The sequence below is a fragment of the Cervus elaphus genome, chromosome 11 (genome assembly GCF_910594005.1).
Source record: "Cervus elaphus chromosome 11, mCerEla1.1, whole genome shotgun sequence".
Taxonomy (NCBI): domain Eukaryota; kingdom Metazoa; phylum Chordata; class Mammalia; order Artiodactyla; family Cervidae; genus Cervus; species Cervus elaphus.
In genome coordinates this window covers 7,924,806-7,945,485 of record NC_057825.1, presented here as the reverse complement: position 1 = coordinate 7,945,485, position 20,680 = coordinate 7,924,806, and the positions used below count along the sequence as shown (strand labels likewise).

Below are 20,680 nucleotides of genomic sequence, written 5' to 3'. Positions count from 1 at the left end.
AGCCCAAGTCCAGTGCAGCCCATTTTCTTTCTGAAGTCCTTATGATGCCAGATCATTTTTCAGTTTGAGATTTTACACTTATTAGCATGACTCGTATGTTTATTTGATTCGTTTCCCCCACGAGACTGTGAGTGCCCTAAAGACAGGAACCTTGCCTATCCGATTCACCACCGGCATCTTTTAGCACCGACCAAAATGCCAGGTACACGGAGGACGTGCAATAAATATCTGCTGAATGAATGAAATCCAAGTCGATGGCGAAAGGGAGGTTGGACTGCGAGTCGATGGCTCGAGAGAGAGATTTCTGGGCTGGAAGTAAATATTTGGATGCCACTGATAATTCAAGACAAGTGAACGGTTCGTCCAAGCGGTGTGCTGACAGAAGGCAATTTGGTAACTAATGCAAGATAAACAGTAACGTGGCTCACGGTCACAACGCAAAGATGCCAGGTCTCTCCTCCGCCGAGTTGTGGCTGATATCAGTCGCTTCCCGCCCTGGCTGGCTGAGCGCCGTCCCGAAAAGAAACAGGACGACCAACCAAAACGCCCCTTAACAAGGACCACAGTCCTCCGGCCTCAGCTTCCTGCTCCAAACCTTCCTCCAATAGCTGAAGAGGAGATTTCCCCGGCCCCGCCTCTTCCGTCCGCGGCAACCGGAAACGGGGGCCAGTAGAGCCGGAAGTTGAGGGGAGTTTCCTGTGCGCTCGGCTTCCTCAACATGGCAGCGCCCTTGTCAGTGGAGGTGGAGTTCGGGTGAGTCACAGAGCTGGGGCGCCGTGGGGATGGATTGAAGTCGTCGGGCCCGTAACTCCCCTCCCTCTGCCTTGGGGCCTGTCACCACCGAATCGCCGAGGCCCCCGGCAACTTCCCTGAGCTGCGCCACCCGCCTGGGAGAGTTTGAGAGGTTTGGTCTCCCTGGGCGACGAGGCCGTATGTCCGGGAATAGATGCGCACACCCAGGAATTGGAGGTATGCTCTTGGCACTCCTCCATGCCCTGCGCCCTACGGGACTCAAAAGGCGTGACGGTTAGCAGGCCTCCCGGCCCTGTTTGCCAGCTCCATTTTGGAGCAGGCCCGTGTGTCTGGCATCTGAGCTTCCAGGAACGAGAAGGACCAACCTTTCCGAAGATTTGAGGGTGTTAAACAAACCTGAACCCTTTCCGGTACATTTAGTAAACTTGCTGAGTGCCTTCTGCAGGTCTTAAGTCAGGTGGGGATATGGGGCTAGGTAGCACAGTAGTAGAGTCTAACCCTGACAGTACAGGGTTAGCGCGTGTACATGTGCGTGTACTTAGTCACTCAATCGTGTCCGACCCTTTGCGACCACATACACTGCACCCCACCAGACACCTCTGTCCAGGGATTTTCCAGGTAAGAATACTGGACTGGGTTGCCATGTCCTTCTCCAGGCGATCTTCCCGACCCACAGATCGAACCTGACTCTTGGGTCTCCTGCATTGGCAGGTAGATTCTTTACCTCTGTGCCACTATAGTGTGCTCAAGATAAAAAGTGTAGGATGGGGGCATACACGCTAATAACCAAAGAAACACAGACCAAAGAGGAAGTCTCCTCCAGGCATTCTCTTCTACCTCTTACAGACAGAAGGTTTTTAATGTGATTTCAGAGCTGGGAAAAAAAAGTGCAAAGCTTAGGGAAAAGGCAGAGACACTGAGATGTTCAGAGATGGACGGTATAATTTCCAGAGTCATGTGGAAAAGCTGGGACTAGATTTGTCTCTGTGTGTGAAGATAAACAAGCCAAGGCTTGTGAAAGGGAAAGTCTAGGATGGGAATCGGAAACTTCTGCCTATAAATGCCTTTCCTTCTATTGGATGCCTCCAGTTTCTTTCATGGATTCCCTTCATTGCATAGTCCATTCACCAGTCATTTATTGAGTGCTTACCATGTGCCAGGCAGCAAGCCAGGCACAGAGGATACAAAGATAAATAGAACTTTGTCCATGCCCTCCAGTGTTCAGCGTTGCTGTCCCTTATGAGGGGGTAGTCTCATGAATGTTAACTGCATTTTAATTGATGATATTGTCTGGCCCCATGGATCCAATTAGAACTGTGTTAGTCTGGCCACCTGACTATTTTGCTTTATTGACCCTTTGCCCAGCTATGTCCCCCATGGCCTGCAGGTTCCGGGAGGTCCCTGCTGTTTTGACAGGCCTCAGCAGAGCTGAAGACAGACAAGCTACAGATTACCAGTGTTGAGGCTTATCTACAGTCGGCTTGGCTTGGTCTTCCCAGGTGGCTCAGTGGTAAAGAATCCACCTGCGAAATTTTGATCCCTGGGTCAGGAAGATCCCTTGGAGAAGGAAATGGCAACCCACTCCAGTATTTCTTGCCTGGGAAATCCCATGGACAGAGGAGCCGGGCGGGCCACAGTCTATAGGGTCGGAAAGTGTCGGACACAACTTAGCGACTAAACCACCACCACCACGGCCACAGCCAATTTACCTTTCATGTTCACTGAGTCAGACGTGGCATTTGTCTTCAGAAATGTCTTCTGTCTGCCAGGTCCTGTGCTGGCAGCAGTGGGGAAGTCATATGAGGAAAACGTGGTCCTTGCCCTCCAGGGCTTACAGACTTTCTGGAGTTCCTGTTTTCTGGCACCACCATCTCGGTCTCCCTTACCCCAAGAGCACTAGTGAACACCAGCAAGGCAAGACAGTGTTCCCACCACCCACCGCCACAGGGTCCCATGAGAACTGCAGCTTCTTGGGAAGCAGGAATGCCCAATATGTAGGCTAAACCCAGAGACCTTCTCTGTTTGTCTCTGTCAGTGCCTGTTTCTCCCCTTGGCCTTTCTTTAATTTTCTGTGTCTCAGCCCACTTCCTTCACCCTTTACTCTGAACTTAAGTAGATTTACAGAGAAACTGGTTTGCCCATCAGTCTATCCCTTTTGTCCCTGAGTGCCACCTTGATCCTTGAAGATTGCAAAGGGTTGGGACTTTGCCTCTTTCCCATGAGCAGCTGTGTCCCCGCAGCCCCACCAGTTCTCGTAGACGCTCCGGAAGGCTGCTCTTTCCTTTCTCCCACCTATCACTGACCAGGTCTGCCATCCTCGTCCTGCCAGAGCAATTTCTCAAGTCACAGAGGATGCAGTGTAGGTAATACAGATGTGTGTAGTGTCACTGCAGCCCAGATGTGAGAGTCCCACTTCCTTTTCCTCCTCCTTGAGTCCAGGAGGTATTGGCAAAGGAAGGGAATGCCATTAGGGTCAGAGAAGAAGTGGGGAAATGGGCATTTTCACTCATTTCAGCAAATATTTCTTGAATGCCTGCTGTGTACCAGGCCCTGTTTTAGGCAGAACTTGCATCCCCGCAGGTAGAGGAGAAATGAACAAAAGTAAAATATTTCAGATAAAAAGATGAAGGTAAACTCGAAAAAGTGAAGACTATTTGAAGAGTGTCTGTACCAGTCATTGGTACCAACAGACACCTCCCACCAAGAACTAGGAAGTGGAAGAAAGACGAGGTGTCTTGGGTTGTGATGCCTTGATTGCATTTGAGTCGCAAATCCTGTAGGAACTACGAGAGTTTGACTTTGGTTTTCTTCTGGGACCAAATTGGGCCCGCTCTTGCCTCCCTGAATCACTTCAGAGGCTGGGCGTGCACCTTCCTACCCTCCAGATGTTCTGACCACAGAAATGCCAACCCCTCCCTCAGGCACTGGCAAAGCCAGCAGTGACAGGTCAATCGCTGAGCCAGACTGGTTCTTTATCTGCTTGTGAAGGGAAAACGGCGCTGGCCTCTGCGCCTGGCACCACCAGGTTTGGCCAATCTGGGTTGTTTGCTTGGGTGCCAGCGCTTCCAGTTCCCACTCCTCTGACCCCCCAACTCCTGTCACCCCTTGCTTGTCGCCCTCCCCCACCCCAGCTGCTGCATGTGCCAGCCCCCACCCAAGAGAGAGCGGGGCTCTTGGAAGGGGATAAATGGAGGCTCTGTATGGGCTTGCAGCTGAAATGGCCCTGCGCGCGGCCACAGATGGGCCTCCTCTCCCCCTCCACATTTCTGCATCAACAAAGCGTGACCTTGTTTGGATGACAGTCGCCCCATGTTTCCCTCATGACAATGCGTGCCTTGCCTTTGCCTCCCAGTGGACCGTCTCAGGACACCTCTGTTCTCCGGCATTGGGGAAGGGTGGTGGGGTGGGAGTCATCACACCCGTCCCAAGTCTGTTAAGGCCTTCTCAGTTAAGATCCACGTGAAGTCTGAGACGAGACTCCGGGGGAGGAGCAGCGTGGAGCGCTGAAAGAGCCTGAGTGTCCGCACCATGAGTTCTGGCATCTGCACTTGGCCTGGAGCCTCTCTGCTGGCCCAGGCTTCCCTTAGCCAGGTGTTGGCACCCAGAAGTGAGCCAGATTCTGCCCTCAAGGGGCTTCCTGACCTTCTGGGGAGTCTTAGTTATTTCTGCCAGAAACCAGTTAGGGTTCAAATCCTAGTTCAGCCACTGCCTATCTGGCCTTGGACAAGTCACTTAACTTCTCCTGGCCCCAACTTGCTTCTCTGTTGGTCAGCGTTAATAATATCTGCCTCCTTCCTTCCCCGGGATCCCATGAAGGTGAAATGAGACGACGAATGTCCTTGTAAAGGGCAAGCTTACTGCTAAGCCCAGGGGGGTTCTCTCGCTCTCTAGCACTTTGGCTTGCCCACCAGGCCAGCAGCAGGGGTGGGGACAGGGCACAGGCGGGGGGATTTCAGAGTGTCACCTGGCCCTGGGAGACCTTGTACCTAGGGGCTCCAGTGTGCCATGAGGTAGCTCCTCAACATTTCTGCAGATGGAAAGATTGAGGCTTGAGAAGATGCCGTCCCGTGCCTAGGGTCTCGCCAGTCAGGCCTGGGTGGGGCCTGGTCTCCACCTCAGGGCCTGTGCTCTGCCCTTGTGTGCTAAGCTACCTCTTGAGGAAGCAGAGGAGTCAAAACCAGAGTCTGAAAATTTGGGTACTTAAATGTTAATAAACATTATTTCTGTCCTGCTTTACCACATCAAGAAGCCACATTGGAGAATTGATGGCTGGAACCCAAGGTGTTCCTGAACCTTGGTCTCTGAATCTCTTGGGCATCTGGTGCCAGTGTCCTCAGTTTTCAGTCTCTGAGGCTCTTTCTCTGGCCCTCCTTTGCAGAGGCGGTGCGGAGCTCCTGTTTGACGGTGTGAAGAAGCATCAGGTCACCTTGCCTGGACAGGAGGAACCCTGTGAGTACGGGCTCTTTGAGCACCATTGAGAAGGAGCTGCTCCACAGGGTCACTCAGCCCCAGTCAAGTGAGAGTGGGTAGGATTTCCTGGCCTGTGGGGAGGAAGGGAGAGAGATCACCAGGCTGTCTCCTCCATCCTCTCCAGAGTCAACCAGCTTTGTAGGGAGGAGATGTCATCGCTGCATCCTTCCAAGTGTAGGTTCTGTATTCAGACTTGAATTTGAATCCCCTTAGCACCTTAGGCCGGTCACCTCACCTTTCTGAGCTTCTGTGTTCTTATCTGTGAAAGGTGGAGATGGTAATCCATATCTCTCAGGGTTGCTAAAAGGTGTCAGCCAGCTGTACCAGGCATCTCTGCCATCACTGGATGGCTGCAGAGGGATGTCCTCACAAAGGAGATAACCTTTGTCAAGAATGGAACAATGCAGATGGACTTAAATGAATTTCAATGAGAAGAAAAGTGTCCAGTCAAGGAGGTTGGAGGGGGGAGGTTAGCTAAGGGAGACAGAGGGTTTTTTCCATTTGTTCATTCAAATACTTGTTCATCTTTTCTTTAGCAAACACACCCTGAGCACCTCCCATGCCACAGACCACGTACCAGGCACTGGGAGACAGACCCTGCCTTCAGATTGGGGGAAGCGGGGAGGAGGATTTCCAGAGGTCCAGCTGGGTAAATAGCAGCGTAGCCTAGAGGCAGGGGCTGGACACTGCCACTGTGGAGGGGCTTTGCAGCCCTAGCAGTGGATCTTTGCAAGAGCAGAATATTCAGGAATGGGAGCCCATCTCACCTTGGGCTGAGATACTTCTGGGAAGAAGAGGAAGTCAGTTGTACGAGGAGCCAGGGGAATGAGGTTCCTGGAGGTGGGCAGTAGAGAAAGTCAAGTGAGGTTTGACAGAATTCTTCTGGGACTGGATGTGCACCTGCCAGGTGTCAGTTATTGCCCAGATTCACCCCTACCAAGGCTGTCTGTGACCCTCCCTTGGGGTTGGAGGGCAGTGGCATAGGGCGGGTCTCTGTGCCACATTCAGAGGCCAGGGTACGGGGCACTGCTCCCTGGAGCTGGGTGTGGGCATGAGGCTGAGGTTAAACGTCAGGACTGTGGGATTGTGTCCCTGGTGGGAGAAGGTCCAAGATGATATAGGTGATGGTTTCTTAGTCTGACAGATGGCTCTGCAGCCTTGGGAGGAAACAAGGGGCTGTCAGAAGCCTCTCAAAGATGCAGCCTTAAAGACTTATCCAGGACGTTTTTAAAACATCACAAGTTAGGGTTTGTTTCCCCCTGCTTTTGCTCCACATGAAAGTGCCCAAGTTTAATAATTCCAGTCCTTTTCATTCATTCATTGACTGAATGCTCACCAAGTACCAGTCGTAGAAGAAAGTACTTTATTCTTTCCTGCGGTTGGCACACATGTTTTTGAATATGCACACGTGTTTTCCTTTATGCCAGGCTTCCCAGGTGGTGCAGGGGTAAAGAATCTGCCTGTCAGTGCAGGAGATGCAAGATATATGGGTTCGATCCCTGGGTCGGGGGTACCCTTGGAGTAGGAAATGACAACCCACTCCAGTATTCTTGCCTGGAAAATTCCGTAGACAGAGGAGCCTGGACAGCCCAGGGGTTTGCAAAGAGTTGGACACTACTGAGCGCGCGCGCACACACACACACACACACACACACACACGTGTTTTCCTTTGTGCCAGTTCGATCTTAAGCAAAACTGATATGGTTCTTGCCCTAATGGAGCTAACAGAGTAATGGAAGTGGAGACAGGCAGTGAAGAAGTAAACACACAGATGTGCACCAGCACAGGTGGTCATCACTGGCATCAGAACAAAAGGGTGCTTTGAATGAGACAACAGGGTGGTAAGGGAAGGCCTCTTTAGAGAAGTGTCTTTGAGGGAATTCCCCGGTGCCCTAGTGGTTAGGATCCGAACACTCAGTGCCATGGCCCAGGTTCAGTCCTCGGTCCAGGAACTGAGGTCCTGCCTGCTGCACAGCACAGAAAAAGAGAGAGGAGACTTTGAGGCTAAAGCCCTGAGGAATGGAAGGAAGCCAGCCTAACAAAGTGGAGGGAGAGCAGAGGTGCGTGGGGCCCATTCCAAGTAGAGAGGACGGCACTTGTGAAGCCCCCAGGCAGAAGGCCTTGTGGTCAAGGACCCGAGGGAAGGCCAGTGTCCTCGGGCACAGGCTGAGTTTGGCAGGGTAGGCAGAACCCAGAGGGTGGTACAAGTAATTGTCACAGATTCCTAGGTGGTAACTGTCATTACTTCCACTTTAAAAAGTGGAACCGCCCCCCAAAAAAACAGTGGAAACCCAAACCCAGAGATGTCCAAGGTCTTACCCCCGACCATGCGCTTATGCCATGGCAGAGTTGGGGTTCAGAAACCGATGTCAGGGTCGCCCCATCCTGCAGGGTACCACTATCCCATTACCATTTATCCCAAGAACTTCCCCAAACCACATCACGTCTCAGACCTGCAGGATATTCTCCAGTTTTCACACTTCATGGCTCCAGCAGTTACTGATCTCAGTTTTCATGATGACCGCAGTATATACTGTCTATCGACAAGGAAACCAAACCTCACAGAGAGAGAGAGAGTGACCTGTTCAGAGTTACTCAAGTAGGGAAGCTGGCTAAGACCTAGGTTTGTTTTGTTTTTATTTTTATCTTTTGGCCATACTACATGGCATGTGGAATCCTAGTTCTTCAACCAAGGATCAAACCCAAGCCCCCTCCATTGGAAACGTGGAGTCTTAAACCAGTGGACCACCAGGGAAGTCCCTAACACCCAGGTTTTGGATCCCTCATCTACTGCCTCGGGGGCAGGTAGGGGGCTGTCCTCCCCTCTCTGGGATGAAATAGAAGGAAGGAGGGGAGGCTAGCGGAAGTGGCCCATGTGCTTAGTTCTGGGCCCTTGGCTGTGGGTCTTTACCTCTGGCTCCCACTTGTGCCCTGCTGTGCCCAGAGGCGTGGGTCACATCAGAGCAGCAGAGCTGGTTGGCAGCCACCAGGTCTCACCCTGGCACACGGAACCCAACAGGAGGGCAAGGGCCTGGTGCCACGGGGAGAGCCTCACTGCTCCTCAAGCCCATGCCCAGATCTGCCGTCTGGCAGCCTTCCCAGCCCAGGGGCTGCCACTTGGCCAAGCAGGTCTTGGAGACTCCAGCAGAGAAAACAGCGGCCGTAAGATTATGGATTGTGACAAGTCTCGCAAACAAGGGGACTCCAGGGCCCTGGGTCCTGGGCCAGCAGAGAGCTTCCAACCCGGCCAACTTGGAATGAGAGGCTGGGAAAAGCCAGAGAGGGTGAGATGGCAAGAGAGGCACCCTGGCAGCATGTGCTGGCAAATAAGTTATTTCTGCAGGCATCTTACCCACCTGTAACGCGGGAGGTTGGACTTGATTTAGTCTGTCTTGAGCTGATTATTGGGCTTCCCAGGTGGCTCATTGATAAAAAATCTACCCGCCAGTGCAGGAGATGTGGGTTCAGTCCCTGGCTCGGGAATATCCCCTTGAGAAGGAAATAGCACCCCACTCCAGTATTCTTACTGGGGAAGTCCCATGGACAGAGGAGCCTGGCGGGCTGCTGTCCATGGGGTCACAAAGAATCGGACACGACCAAGTACGGGCACGCATGAGTTGGTTATCAGTTTGACACCTGCAGTTTGGAAAAGTTGCTTCCAGATCTAAGCGCATGGTTCTGGGAGGCAGGGTGCATTGATCCAGTGAGCGGCTGCCTGTGCAGGGAGGTGGGGATTCTTAACAGCCACCTCCACGCAACAGGCTTTGAGTGGCCGAGTTTGGGAGGCACCCACCGGCTTTGGGCCCTGGCCACTAAGAGCTGGTTTTTAATGCATCAAGGATCCTTTCAACTCAAGGCTCGCAGACCAGGGTTGGTCAGGGGCCTGGAGCAAATCCCAAACCTCGATGGTCCTGGCGTGGGCCTTACCTGCCCCGTCCCAGGAAGAGACTGTGCCTCACCTTCCCCTGCTCCTCAGCTCTGCCTTTGTATTGAAGGGAGGCTGGCGCGGGAGGCAGGGGCAGCTAGGGAGCTCCCAGGCACTTTAAACTGCTTAACATGCATTTCACAGCCTCTCTGGGGCCAGCTGTTCCTTTCTCCGCTCTGGGGCCTGTTTGCTGATCCCCTCCCCACCACCCTCCTCTCCCCCTCACCCCTCCCAGTCCCTGTGCAAAATTGCTTTTGAAAAGATCCACTTTCTGCTTAATTAAACAATGAGGAGCGTCCCCTCGCACATCTGTAAACCTCCTTCTGAGGCCAGTTTAGCCCACAAACTGCTCCATTCTTACCCCCATTCACTTGTAAATGGACCCTCTGATGTTCCCTCTACCCGCTCTTCTCTTCTCCCCCCATCCCAGCTCTTTCTTCTCCCCTTTCAGCTGAGGCCTGGGGTGGACTCCCAGAGGATCCTATCCTGGAGCCTGGTGGACTCAGTGGGGAGCAGAGCCGCTTAACCTGGGGGAGAGAAGCCGTAGGGGACTGGCTCTCCCGAGTCTGCATCGTTGGCTTGGTGGTCCCCAGGCCCAGCTAGGCTCTGTGGGTGGGAGGGACCGGAAGCCAGATTTCAGACTGGGAGAAAAGCTCTCCCTGTAAGCCTTGCAAGAAGAGGTTGGATGAGGGTCGGCTGTGCGAGATCGGATGAGACTGGAAGTTCAGTTGACACCACTGGGAGGCGCCACAGTGGGTGGTCGTCGTCCCCAGACAAGGACAGATCCACTGGGACATGGGATTCTGGTGGGAGCCTTTGTAGGTCTAAGAGGGGTACGCATGGTGCCCCTTCCCAGCGGCCTTTAGGGGAAGGTTCTGGCAGCCCCCGGGATAAGGAATCCTGAATCACCACAGGAACAGGAACATTTGTCTTGTCTGACACCGTGCTAGGCCTGCCACTGGCTTCAAGAGCTGGGTTATTATCCCCGCCTTGTCCAAGGATGGCCCTGAGACTTAGGCGAAGTGACTTCTACCCAGGGCCATCTAGTGCACACCCCAGGGCCTTCCAGCTCCAGAACCCAGACTCATAACCACTCCACCACGAGAGCAGCAGCCCCATCACTTGCTCTTCCCACAGTGGGCAGGCCAGGTCCCGAGACTTCCTGCACAGGAAACCTGACATGGGGTTGGGGTGCTCATCTCCCTGCCCTGGTGCCGCGTGCCCTCAGCGTGAGTCCTTCCACCAGGGCTGTCCAGGGAGCCTCTGAGGAGTCTAAACATCTAAAGGGGGCAGCAAGAGAAACTGAAGGGTTCTTCCTCTGGCTCACGGAAGAATTACAGCATCACTATGCCAGGCATAGTGCCAAGAGCTTTCCATGGATCATCTTATTTGAGCCTCACAACGCCCCTCAGAGGCATTTTTACCATTCCCATTTTACAAAGAAGGAAGCTACAGAGAGTTCCTTACCCAAGGTCATTTAACTAGGAAATGATGCAGCCGAACTCAGACCCATGTGCTCAGTAAACATGTCCAGGGCGTTTTGTGTGCGAGGTTCTGTGCTGTGTGCTAGGGCTCAGGCTCCCGAGGAGGGGGCCCTCTTCCCCAGCAGCCCCTTCTCAAGGACCCCGCACGCCCTGCGTAGTCCAGCCAAGGCTGCCTCCCTGGCCGCATCTCGTGCTGACCTTCTGGCCTTCTCAGTTCTGTCACCTTGAACCTGCCAATTCCAGCCTGCCTCAGGTCTTCCCATATGTTCTTCCTTCTGCCTGGCATGCTCCCCCCATCCCACCCGACTCATCCTTGGGGCCTCAGCTTCAATGTGAACACCCTCAGAAAAACTCATCCTGCTCCCACACAAAGGAGAACGCATTTGTCACGACTAATGAAGTACCGTCCACCTCCCCTGCTGGCGTGTGGTTCCACACAGGCAGGCTCTGTGTCCATCTTGTTCTCCGCCATCTCTGCAGCACCTGGCACATAGTAGCTGCTCAGTAAATATTTGTCTTCCGAGCAATCCTGGGATCCCTGGAGGGCAGCCACCATGGGAAGCCACAGAAGGCAGGAGGACGCAGAGAGGGAAGGTGACAGTGAGGTTCCCGGAGCCATCCCCAAGCCACCACCAGCCCCTGACTCTGCTTAACCCTTCCTCCTCCCCTGGGCGCCTTTGGAAGCCGACCATCTGGCTTGGAGGCTATTTGCATATTGTCTGGGCCTCAGCAAGCCTAGCAAGATGTCCCTGGGGGTGTGTTTCAGGCCAGGCCAAGTGGCCCTTGCAGCCTGCGAAGGGAGTCGGGAGTTCCACCTCTCCCCACCCCCAAATCCAGGCATGGGGGAACAATACGGGTGGTGATGCGATGGCCTCACCATGGTAACAGGCTATCAAGAATGTGAGCAGGCCTGGGGGGCGCAGAGGAGGGAGGGAATGACCTCAGCAAAGAGGAGCATCGTGATAAATGAGCCAGCACCCGCAGCAGACGCCCCTCGGCCCAGCCCTTGGGGACGCCATGACGCTGCCGTCACTGGGATGACCCCGACATGACCATTAGTTCTCCCCGCCACCCCCAGCCCACGAGAGCGGAGCACAGGTCCCTGCTTAGAGGGAGCTGGGGCGGTGACCCAGGGAGTCCTGGTTCAGAACAGGCCAGCAGGGGCTGTGGAGGTGCAGCTGGTGGCCCTCAGGCCAGGCCCTGCCCAGACCCTCCGAGCCCCGCACACACAGGCAGAGCCCCGCCCGCGGGGGCTGGCTGACGGATGTGTCAGACCCCGGCAGCTCTATCGAGCGGCCACAAGATGTATGGGCTGGCGGCCCACCAGACAGTGCCAAGATGGAGGCCACGGGGAAACCTCTGAAACCCAGGCCTCAGGGAGGAACCCAGCCAGGAGTCGAAATGGACTACAGCTACTTGGAGGCAGCACGCCCCATCCCTGCCCGCTCCAGGGACCCTGAGGACTCCAGTCGGCTTTGTTTAAAAGCAGGAATTAAGATGGAAAGGCGCAGTCTCAGCCCGTGGCCACTGCCCATGGCCCTGTGCTCTGCTGGCAGACGATCCAGGGGAGCTGGCACAGAGCAGAGTGAACCAGGCCATCCAGGGTGTAGCCTGCCTGCCTCCTGAGGGGGTGGCAGGCAGGCTCGTGAGAGCGCCTTAAAACCCTGCCCGAGGCTGGTGCTGTGGGTAACATGCACTGGGCCTAGCCTGGGGAGAGCTGGGCCCCTTCCTGACCTGCAGCCTTTTCCTGGCCTGCGTGCTGGGAGTCCGCCTTCAGCCAGGGAAACCAAGGCACTGCGTGGGCACTTCGCCAGCTGAGCCCCTGGCCTTTGCCTTGACACAGGCCCAGGATAGCAGCCCCCTCTGAGACTGACTCAGGAGGGGCATGGCTAACCTCCAGCCCCCTGCTGGCTTCCCAGAGACTAGCTGTCCTCTCAGGGAGAGAAAACTCCTGCAGCCTCGGGGATGCTCTGCTTGAGGAGTGGATCATTGAGAGCCATAGCCTTCGAGGGGGTGATAGTGTGCGTGGCCTGGGACCTGGCCCCCAGAAAAGGAGAGGTGGCCCTGGTGACATGTGGCCTCTAGCCTCCAGATGAGGTGCAGAGCTTGGTGGCTGCCCCAGAACCACACAGAGGCAGGTCTCAGTGTCCAGCCGAGCAGGAGAGGCCCTGTCGACCCTCAGCCTCTCGCTTTCTCAGGGTAGCTGCCCCTGACCTGGAGGGCTCTGCAAAGGGGGAGCAGAGGGACTGTGATTTGTCAGCATCTCTGGCTGGTGAAGGATCCTTCTCTCCTTCTGCCAGAGGAAATTAACTGATGTTATCGGCTCAGCAATTGTTTTTCTTCCCTCACAAAGGGAAATATATGCAGACCTTCCAAGAGCAAAGCCAAATGCTCCCCATCTGGGACTGGCTGGGGAGATAGAGGTGGAGGGGCTCTCTGAGAAGCCTGCCCCTGGCAGTGTCAGACCATCTCCTATGCCTCGTGAGTGTGTCTACCCTTTTGGACGTGACTGTTCTTCCCACTGTCCACCTTGAGTCCCCGTTACCTCTTCTTCCAGCTTTCAGCAATGCCAGGTGCCACTGTCTCTGAGAAGACCTGTCTGGTCTCTCCAAGTCCATTTCCTCACCTTGGAAACGACAGGTCCAGGCGCCCTGACAGCCAGGTCTAAAAGAGGCCCTCTGAGCCCCAGGTTCACTTCCTCCTGCTCCAGGCAAGGCCCTCAGGGCCAGAAAGCACTTGAATTTGACATTAGTTTTGTTCTGTGCCTTCCTCTCCAGGGGACATCCGCAGCCTCCTTGTCTGGATCAAGAAGAATTTGCTAAAAGAGCGGCCAGAGCTGTTCATCCAAGGAGATAGCGTGTGAGTCCCTTTCTTCCCTTCCCCAAGGAGGGCGGGCTGAGGGAAGGAGGTTTGAACCCCTGGCCTTGGTTCAGACTCTGCCTCCTCCAGGTCCTCCTCTCCCCTTTATCCTCCTCTTAGCCCTCCAAGGAAGGACTGCTTCTGCCCAACTCTGTTGAAGTTTATTTTACTTTTCTTGTTACTACATCAGACTGTTGGGGTTTTTTTTTTTCCCAAAGTCCGGGTCAGGAAATTGGTAAATTTACCAAAAAAAAACGCAAAAACGTAGGTCCTGCCTTCTGGATGCCACAAACTTGCCAAAGAACCTTGCTCAAGTGACTTCCCTTCTCTGGGCTCAACTGAGCTCTCTCTGCAGGCAGCACTGAGAAAAGATGCTCCCCAAAGTCTCTCTCATTCTTTGACAGCCTGGGACAGACAGTGCCCTCCCATAGAACTTCCCGCAGTGATGGAAATGTTCTCTCTCTACTATCCAATGTGGTAGCTGCTAGGCATTGAGGATACTGAACCCTCGAAATGTTGCTAGTGTGACTGAGGAACCAAGTGTTCAGTTTTCCCTGAATGGAAATTAAACTGAAGTGTGCCTCAGATACCGAGCTGTACAATGCAGGTCTCAGGTTACAGGGGGTCACTGCATGCATGCGCACACACGTGCACATTTGTGCTCACTTGAGGACACCCCTCGCCTGGCCCAAAGCTTCTGTGTCTGTCTCAGGCCCAGCTCAGCCTCCTGGGAAAGGATCCAGGTTCTGTGTGCCAAGAAGTCACTTTACCCCTACAACAAGGCCATCCTCATACGTCACAGAAGTGGGCAGGGCACCTGTGGGACTTGTTCCTCTGCCTGGAAGCAGAGGTTCACCAGCAGGCCCTGGGCGCTTGGGCTGCCCTCCGGCCTGGAGCCCAGGCCGTGGTCCAGCAGCTGTGGCGGTCACCCCCAAGGACAGCAGTGCTCTTTGGGTCCTTGCCGGCAGGAACGAGGTTAAGGTGCCTGTCCGGATAGCGGCCTACCCTGCTTTACTCCAGGCAGGGCAGCTCTCGGGCGGTCAGGGGCTCGGGGGCCACTGGCAGCCTTCCCTGATTCATAGCAGCCAAGATGGCCCCCTCGCCAGGATGCACATGCGGGAGGCCTGGGACAGTGAGGTTAGACCCCTGGAAGGGTAGGCTGCTGCCAGTGGGTCCATGGCAGCTCCCACGTGACATCCCACTTCATCCTTCCCAGGGAGCTTGTGAGGAAGACACTTATGATTTACCCTGTGTTCAGATGAAGAAACTGATGCTCAGGGAAACGAAAGAATCTGCCCCAGATCTGGGAGGTGGCAATGGAATTTGCACGTGTGTTCTATCCGGCCCTCAGACTTGCCTATCGCCTCCTCTCCCTGGGTGTTCTCTGCCGGAACCCTCCAGAGAAAAGGCTCCCCCCCTACCCCTTAGACTCTGCAGCCCAAACATCTAAGCTTCTGCCCCTGCTCTCGCCAGCTCCTGCCATCCATGCCCTGCTACTCACCACCGTCTTTCCCACAGGCGGCCAGGGATTCTGGTGCTGGTTAACGATGCCGACTGGGAATTGCTGGTCAGTACCTCGGGGAGCAGCCCTCCCTCAACCCTTCCCCAACCCACCACTGTGGTAGGAAAGCCTTGGAACTTTCATCAGGCCCAGAGTGGCGGGGTCACCCTCTTTCCAAACCTGGCGTCCAGACGGTGGCTTCTCAAGCCTCCCACCCTGAATGAGGAAGGCGTGGGTCGCTGGGGAAGTCGTGAGCTGCCCTCCATCCTGGAGGTTTGCTAGTTAACAGATAGGGTACCCACTTCTTTCTGGTAGATTCTTTCTTCCCCTCTCAAGGCAGCTAGCCCCCGCCCCCCACTTCCCCTCTCAACACCCAGGGGAGAAACTGGAAAAGTGCCCTTGACAGTCTTCTTATTTCTCTCCTGGACCAGGGTGAGCTGGACTACCAGCTTCAGGACCAAGACAGCGTCCTCTTCATCTCCACGCTGCACGGCGGCTAAGGGCCCCTCTGTGTGCCGGGCCCCCTTGGGGTGGAGAGAGCAGAAGAATCAGACAGTCCCTTGGGGCCCTACTTCCAGATCTTCCTGTCCCCCTTGGCTGCTTTCTTCCCTACTTTGTCCCTTGAGCTCCCTCCAGGCAGGGAAAAGAGGCCAGGTGCTAAAAATGAGCCTTTCTTGGGCACGTGAGCAGGGGAAGGCAGGCGCCCGAGCCGGGCACTCCTCCTCCCAGCAGCTGAGATGGGGGAGGGTGCCCCTCCGCGTGGCCGGTGCCACTCTGTGCGGCCAGGTGACCAGCTGCTGTCCCTCCTTGTGTCTCCCTGAGTGACTGCTGACGAGGCACTGCCGCTCCTGGGCTGCGGTGCCTTCCTGGGGAAGAGGAATGCACCTCACTAGCTGACGGCAGGCCCCTCCCCTCTCAAAGCAGGGAGGAGCCTCCGCCTCAGTTTCCCCATCTGGACAGCAGAGGGCTCTGCCTGTCCCCCATTGATATCATTATGGAACCCCAGCTGGGGTCCCCTATTCAGCACCGACCACCCCCCCCAACACACACACACAGCAGCTGCTCCTCCAACCACACCCCTCCTCCTGCTCCCCTACCCACAGCCCTTGACCCTGGCCAGCCTCCCCCTACACAGGCCACCAGATGGGCTCCTGAGACCCTCCCCACCCCCAAGGCAAAAGGCTGCCTGTGTGCAGCTCATTCCGCTGGGGGTGGAGAGCGGGAGGGTGTACGCGAGGCCTTGGACTGGCAAATAGAGGCCTGGGGTGGGGGGCGGTCTATGTGCCTCAGTTTCCTCCCCAACGACAACAGAATTTTTATATCTGAAAACTGAGGGGACTTCCCTGGTGGCTCAGACAGTAAAGAATCCACCTGCAATGCAGGAAATGTAAGTTCGATCCCTGGGTTGGGAAGATCCCCTGGAGAAGGAAATGGCAGCCCTCTCCAGTATTCTTGCCTAGAGAATCCCTTGGACAGAGGAGCCTGGTGGGCTACAGTCCATGGGGTCGAAAGAGTCGGATACAACTGAGTGACTGACACACATACAAAATTGAGATACTTGATGGTGCAAGGGCACACTTTATCTACTCTCCCATCTCCTGCAGGAAGCAGGATGGGGCAGGCAGCACCTGGGAGGCAGGGTGACTCCCCCCACCCCCATCCCTTCTGGAAGTCTTGGGGCCTCAGTGCCTGCAACAGCTGGCCTTGGGCAAATAAAAGACTAAGTTGTTTACTGGCCTTGCCTGGAACTTCATCCTTAGAAACCGAAACTGGTGGGACCCCATGTTCCCCCAGCTGGCAGTCTCTTCTCTGGTCCCACCCTCCCTGTCCTCACCCCAGGGCTTTCAGAACTGCCCTTCACCCAAAAAAGAGCAGGACTTGAAACCCAGACTATCCAGACACTGAGAAGGGATGATATGGTTGGGCCATCTGGAGAAGGGGTGGCAGGGCCTGTCTGTGCTGACCAGTCTGGGTCCCAGGACACTTCCCTACCCGTCTGTCCGAGGCCAGGCTTTGTCCCACAAGCCGCAGCCAGCAGCCTCAGAACGGAGGAGGCATAGTTAAGACTGCTGAGCCCCACTTCCCATGACCTGGAGAAAAAGCTTTGTTTGCTGTAGGGAGACCTCAAAAAAAAAAGGAAAAAAAAATAGGGCATTAACATCATCCCGCCCCAAACATTGCTTTTCACTAAATGTTAATAATTTAAGGTGGAACTGCTCTCACTGTGCAGTGAGACAGAAGTGCCGAACAGTTGCCCTAACAGTGCTAGGGGCTGTGCTGTCTCAAGGCCTTGGGGACAGATGACCCCCTGGCTGGTGAGCTGCTCCCGGCATTGCTGCAGGTGGAGGAAGGCCCTCTGGGTGTGTGTGGGGGTGGGGTGGGGGGTAGCCATGTTGAGGTTATGGGTGCAGGTGCCTGTCGAGGGAGAGGCTGTGTGACCAGCCGCTCTAGGTGCTGAGGTCAGGGTCTCCATGTTAAGCAGCAGGGCAAGGGACAGCCTCACTTTAAGGATCAGCCTGTCTGGTTTCTTGTAACCTGGATGTCCCTTCCTGCAGGGAAGGGAGGACTTGAGCCCCGCTGGGCTTTACGGTGCCCCCGTTACCCACTCCCTACCCCACCCTCCACAGCATTCCAAGTCCTGGAAACTGGGTGAGAGGATTCCTTTCCTGCTTGCACTGGGGAGAGGGCTAGAAACAGGCTAGCCGTTCCTCCCCAGCACCCCAATTAGTGCATTACTGCTGATGAGTAGGGCAGGAAGATGCGCTGCTGGGGAAAGCAGGTTCTCCACGCAAGGAGGGGTGCCCTGAAGCTGGCCAGGGCCACACTCCACAGCATTTGGGGTCATTTTCCAGCTTGAGCACATTAAGGGTCGGGGATGGATGACCCGGGCTTAGACCCAACACCACCCAGTTGCCCCCCTGCCAAGGTAACTCCTGAACCCACTTTTGAGGAAATAAACAAATAAACCCCACTATCTTAGAAGATTTGTCTTTAATGAAAAGGATTCGTTTTCCAAGTTCTGTTTCCCAAGCCGAGGCAATTGCCCGGCTGGAGCGCATCGTTCTGGACGCTTCTCCGACTCCAGCATCAGCCGGAGGAAGCTCAGCCCATCGGTCGGTCTGGAGGAGCTGGTGGGAAGGGTCGGTTTATTGGGGATTTAGGGGTCGGTTTAGGCTTGTTTTGGGGGTATTGGCAGGGGAGGCTAGGTTAGAATCAATTCAAAACGAGTTAGCAAGCGCAGTCCGCCGGCATCTCCTTTCGCCCCCGACTTCCTGCGGCTCCGGCCGAGGACGAGCTCTCCGGACCACAATTGGGCCCCGCCGCGGCGTGCCAGCTTCGTTCCCGGCCGAAATTTGAAAAAGGGGGAAACGACGCGATCGGCTGGAGGACCCCGCCAGCCAGGACTGGTCACCCGCAGAGGAGGAGGAGAACGAGGACGACGACGAAGAGAGGAGGATGGCGGCGCTGGTGACAGGGACCGGCGTCCCTCCTTTGCGCGCCCGGCCGGGGCCGCGATCCTCGCGTTGGGGCCAGCCAGCTGCCACCCGAGGGGTCTCGCCCGCGCCGAGCTTGGTTCCCTGCGGCTCCCGCCCCTGTCGCTCCCAGAGCTCAGCCACAGATGTCCAGCCACAATTCTCGGTTGGCCGCAGACTCGTACAAGAATTGCGTTTGGACAATCAGTGGCGAAGCCCCTGAGTTCAGGGCCCCGGTCTCCTGCGGGGTTCCGCTTCGCTCCTGTAAAGCACCGGACCAGATCTCCGGAGCTGCGCGGACCTCGCAGACGCTCGGCGGTCGCGGCCCATCCCGCGGTAAGGTGGACGAGCAAGCACGCGGATCCCGACCCTGCGTGGGGATCCCCGTCGCCCCCGGCGTGCGTCTCCTTCGATCGCGGCCCGGGGTCCCTAGAGTAGCCCGCGCTGGGTCTCTGCGCCGCCCCAGGTCGGGGGAGCCTCCTGTGTCAGGCCCGGGGAACCCCGACTCCCCTCTCCCCGCCCCCAGCCTGGGCTCCCCGGGTTCGCTGGGAATCCGAAAGACGGGGGACCGAGGCGGGGTCGCGTTTCCGAACCCGGGGTCCGGGCTGCTGCACCGGTGGGTCTCCCGCCCCCGCCCAGCCCCGCGCACGCACCGGCTCGGGCGCTCTCCCTCCCTGTGGCTGAGTCGCGGCCGGGGCGCCGGCGGTGGCAGCGGCGGCGGTGGCTGGGACGGCGGGGAGCTCTGGAATGCGCCGCCGGGTCACCTGCAGCGCCCGGGGAGCCGGGCTGGGAGCCGGCGGGCTGGCGAGGCGCAGGGCTGAGCCCGAGCGGGCGCCTCTGGCGGCTCGGGGCCGGGGCGGGCTTTTAGTGGGCCGCTCCAACAATACGGGCCTGGCGCGGAGAAAGGGGCTCGGCTGCAATTGGTACTGGATTTGAATAACGCCACGGGGCCATCAATGGTCATTGTGTCGGCGGGTAATGAATCTCCGCTGTCTCTCGGGCTGGCCAGGCAGCTGCAACCTGCGCTCAGGCAGCTCTTAAAGACATAGCGTGCCCCTCCCCGGGGGCCACCCCCCGCCCCTGCACCGGCAGGACCCCTCGCCCTCCCACCCCCATCCTGCATCCTAGACTCCCAGTGCCCCGCCTGCTCCCTCGCCTGAACCCTTTGCCCATCGCCCCCTCCCTCTCCTGGGCCGGGCACCCGCAGCTCGGCCCTGCACTCCCATGGACCTAACTTAGGCCCCTGACCTTGACTGAGCTCCCCAAGAGTGCCCAGGGGACCCCAGAATTTGAAGGCTCAATCCTGAGCCACCCCCACACACACACATCTGCATTAAACCTAAGGCCTCTGGAGCCCTCCTTCCATAAGCTCCTGCCCCAGGGACTTGGAGCTGGAGGGTGAGGGGAAACAGTATAGAGGTCAGCGGGTCACCCCCTTAAAAGGCTGTGCTGCCGGATAAAGGAGGGGAGATGCAGTCTCAAGCCCCCCTGGCTGAAGATACCATCTCCGGAGACCACACCCCCGCTAGGGGTCCTGAGACTCAGGCCAAGGACAAGAGCTTACTCCCAGGATACCTCCTGGCGGGCTCCTGGATATCTCAGCTCTGCCAGGGATGTGGGGGTGGGGTGGGGGAGCAGGAGGGCGTGAGAGGGGCGTGGAATCTATTCATTCTTGTCTGGTCATTGTCTCTTCCACTGGACAGCCACTCTGGTCCAGGAGGGCAGGGGCTCTGTCTAGGTCTGATATAAGCCTACCCCAGCCCAGCCCAGCCAGGTCTGGTGCAGAGAAGGCTCTCAGTCTACAGGTCTATAGAGCCAGTTCCTGGCCATTCTTCCCTTTCCACTCTCCATGTACCCCAGGGTTCCCCAGGCACCAAAGCAGCCTCGCTCCTGCCGCTGAAATCCCCTCCTCTGCTCACTCTGTGGGCCACCACTCAACTGCGAGTCTCCGTGGGTCTGTGTTCCTCACTGGAACAGGAAGTAGGTCTTCCTGATCTTTTTGCGTTTCGAGCCTAGTACAGTGCCCTGTCCGCAGCCAATCACTGAATAGCCATCGCTGACTTCAACACGAACCCCATTAACTTGGAATTTCTTAAGGAAGCTGAGGAAAAAGGCGTCCGATGAGTAATACTTGAAATTGAGTTTTTATAGAGAGGGAGCCCTGCTTACCAGGTCCTAACTCCCTGGGAATGCTCCATCTGATAATCATAACTAT

The 20,680-nt window shown here is 56.2% G+C and overlaps 1 protein-coding gene and 1 long non-coding RNA gene across 5 annotated transcripts; one reads left to right on the top strand and one right to left on the bottom strand.

Annotated features, from left to right (window-relative positions):
• The first annotated feature begins 619 nt into the window (after positions 1-619).
• Positions 620-16,729, top strand: URM1 (ubiquitin related modifier 1). 4 transcript variants are annotated; one of them, XM_043916720.1, is made up of 5 exons: positions 620-753; positions 5,132-5,202; positions 13,410-13,491; positions 14,965-15,058; positions 15,424-16,729. In XM_043916720.1, exons 1-5 carry the CDS (start codon positions 719-721, stop codon positions 15,490-15,492), a joined length of 351 nt encoding a protein of 116 aa, XP_043772655.1. In that variant the 5' UTR covers positions 620-718; the 3' UTR covers positions 15,493-16,729. The 4 variants fall into 4 exon arrangements, with proteins under 4 accessions (XP_043772655.1, XP_043772658.1, XP_043772657.1 ...); XM_043916723.1 differs by having other exon boundaries at positions 691-753; positions 15,010-15,058; XM_043916722.1 differs by lacking the exon at positions 620-753 and adding an exon at positions 760-969.
• A 1,239-nt stretch (positions 16,730-17,968) lies between these two features.
• On the bottom strand, positions 17,969-19,256 carry LOC122702843. Its single transcript, XR_006343344.1, has 2 exons — positions 19,119-19,256; positions 17,969-18,120 (listed from the first exon to the last, which is right to left on the bottom strand). It is a non-coding gene; the product is annotated as an uncharacterized LOC122702843 (long non-coding RNA).
• Positions 19,257-20,680: the final 1,424 nt, after the last annotated feature.

Coding starts and splice junctions, on each gene's coding strand:
- URM1 (XM_043916720.1), top strand. CDS start 719: ATGGCAGCGCCCTTGTCAGTGGAGGTGGAGTTCGG. Junction 754..5,131: donor TCAGTGGAGGTGGAGTTCGG/GTGAGTCACAGA, acceptor CCTCCTTTGCAG/AGGCGGTGCGGAGCTCCTGT. Junction 5,203..13,409: donor GCCTGGACAGGAGGAACCCT/GTGAGTACGGGC, acceptor CTTCCTCTCCAG/GGGACATCCGCAGCCTCCTT.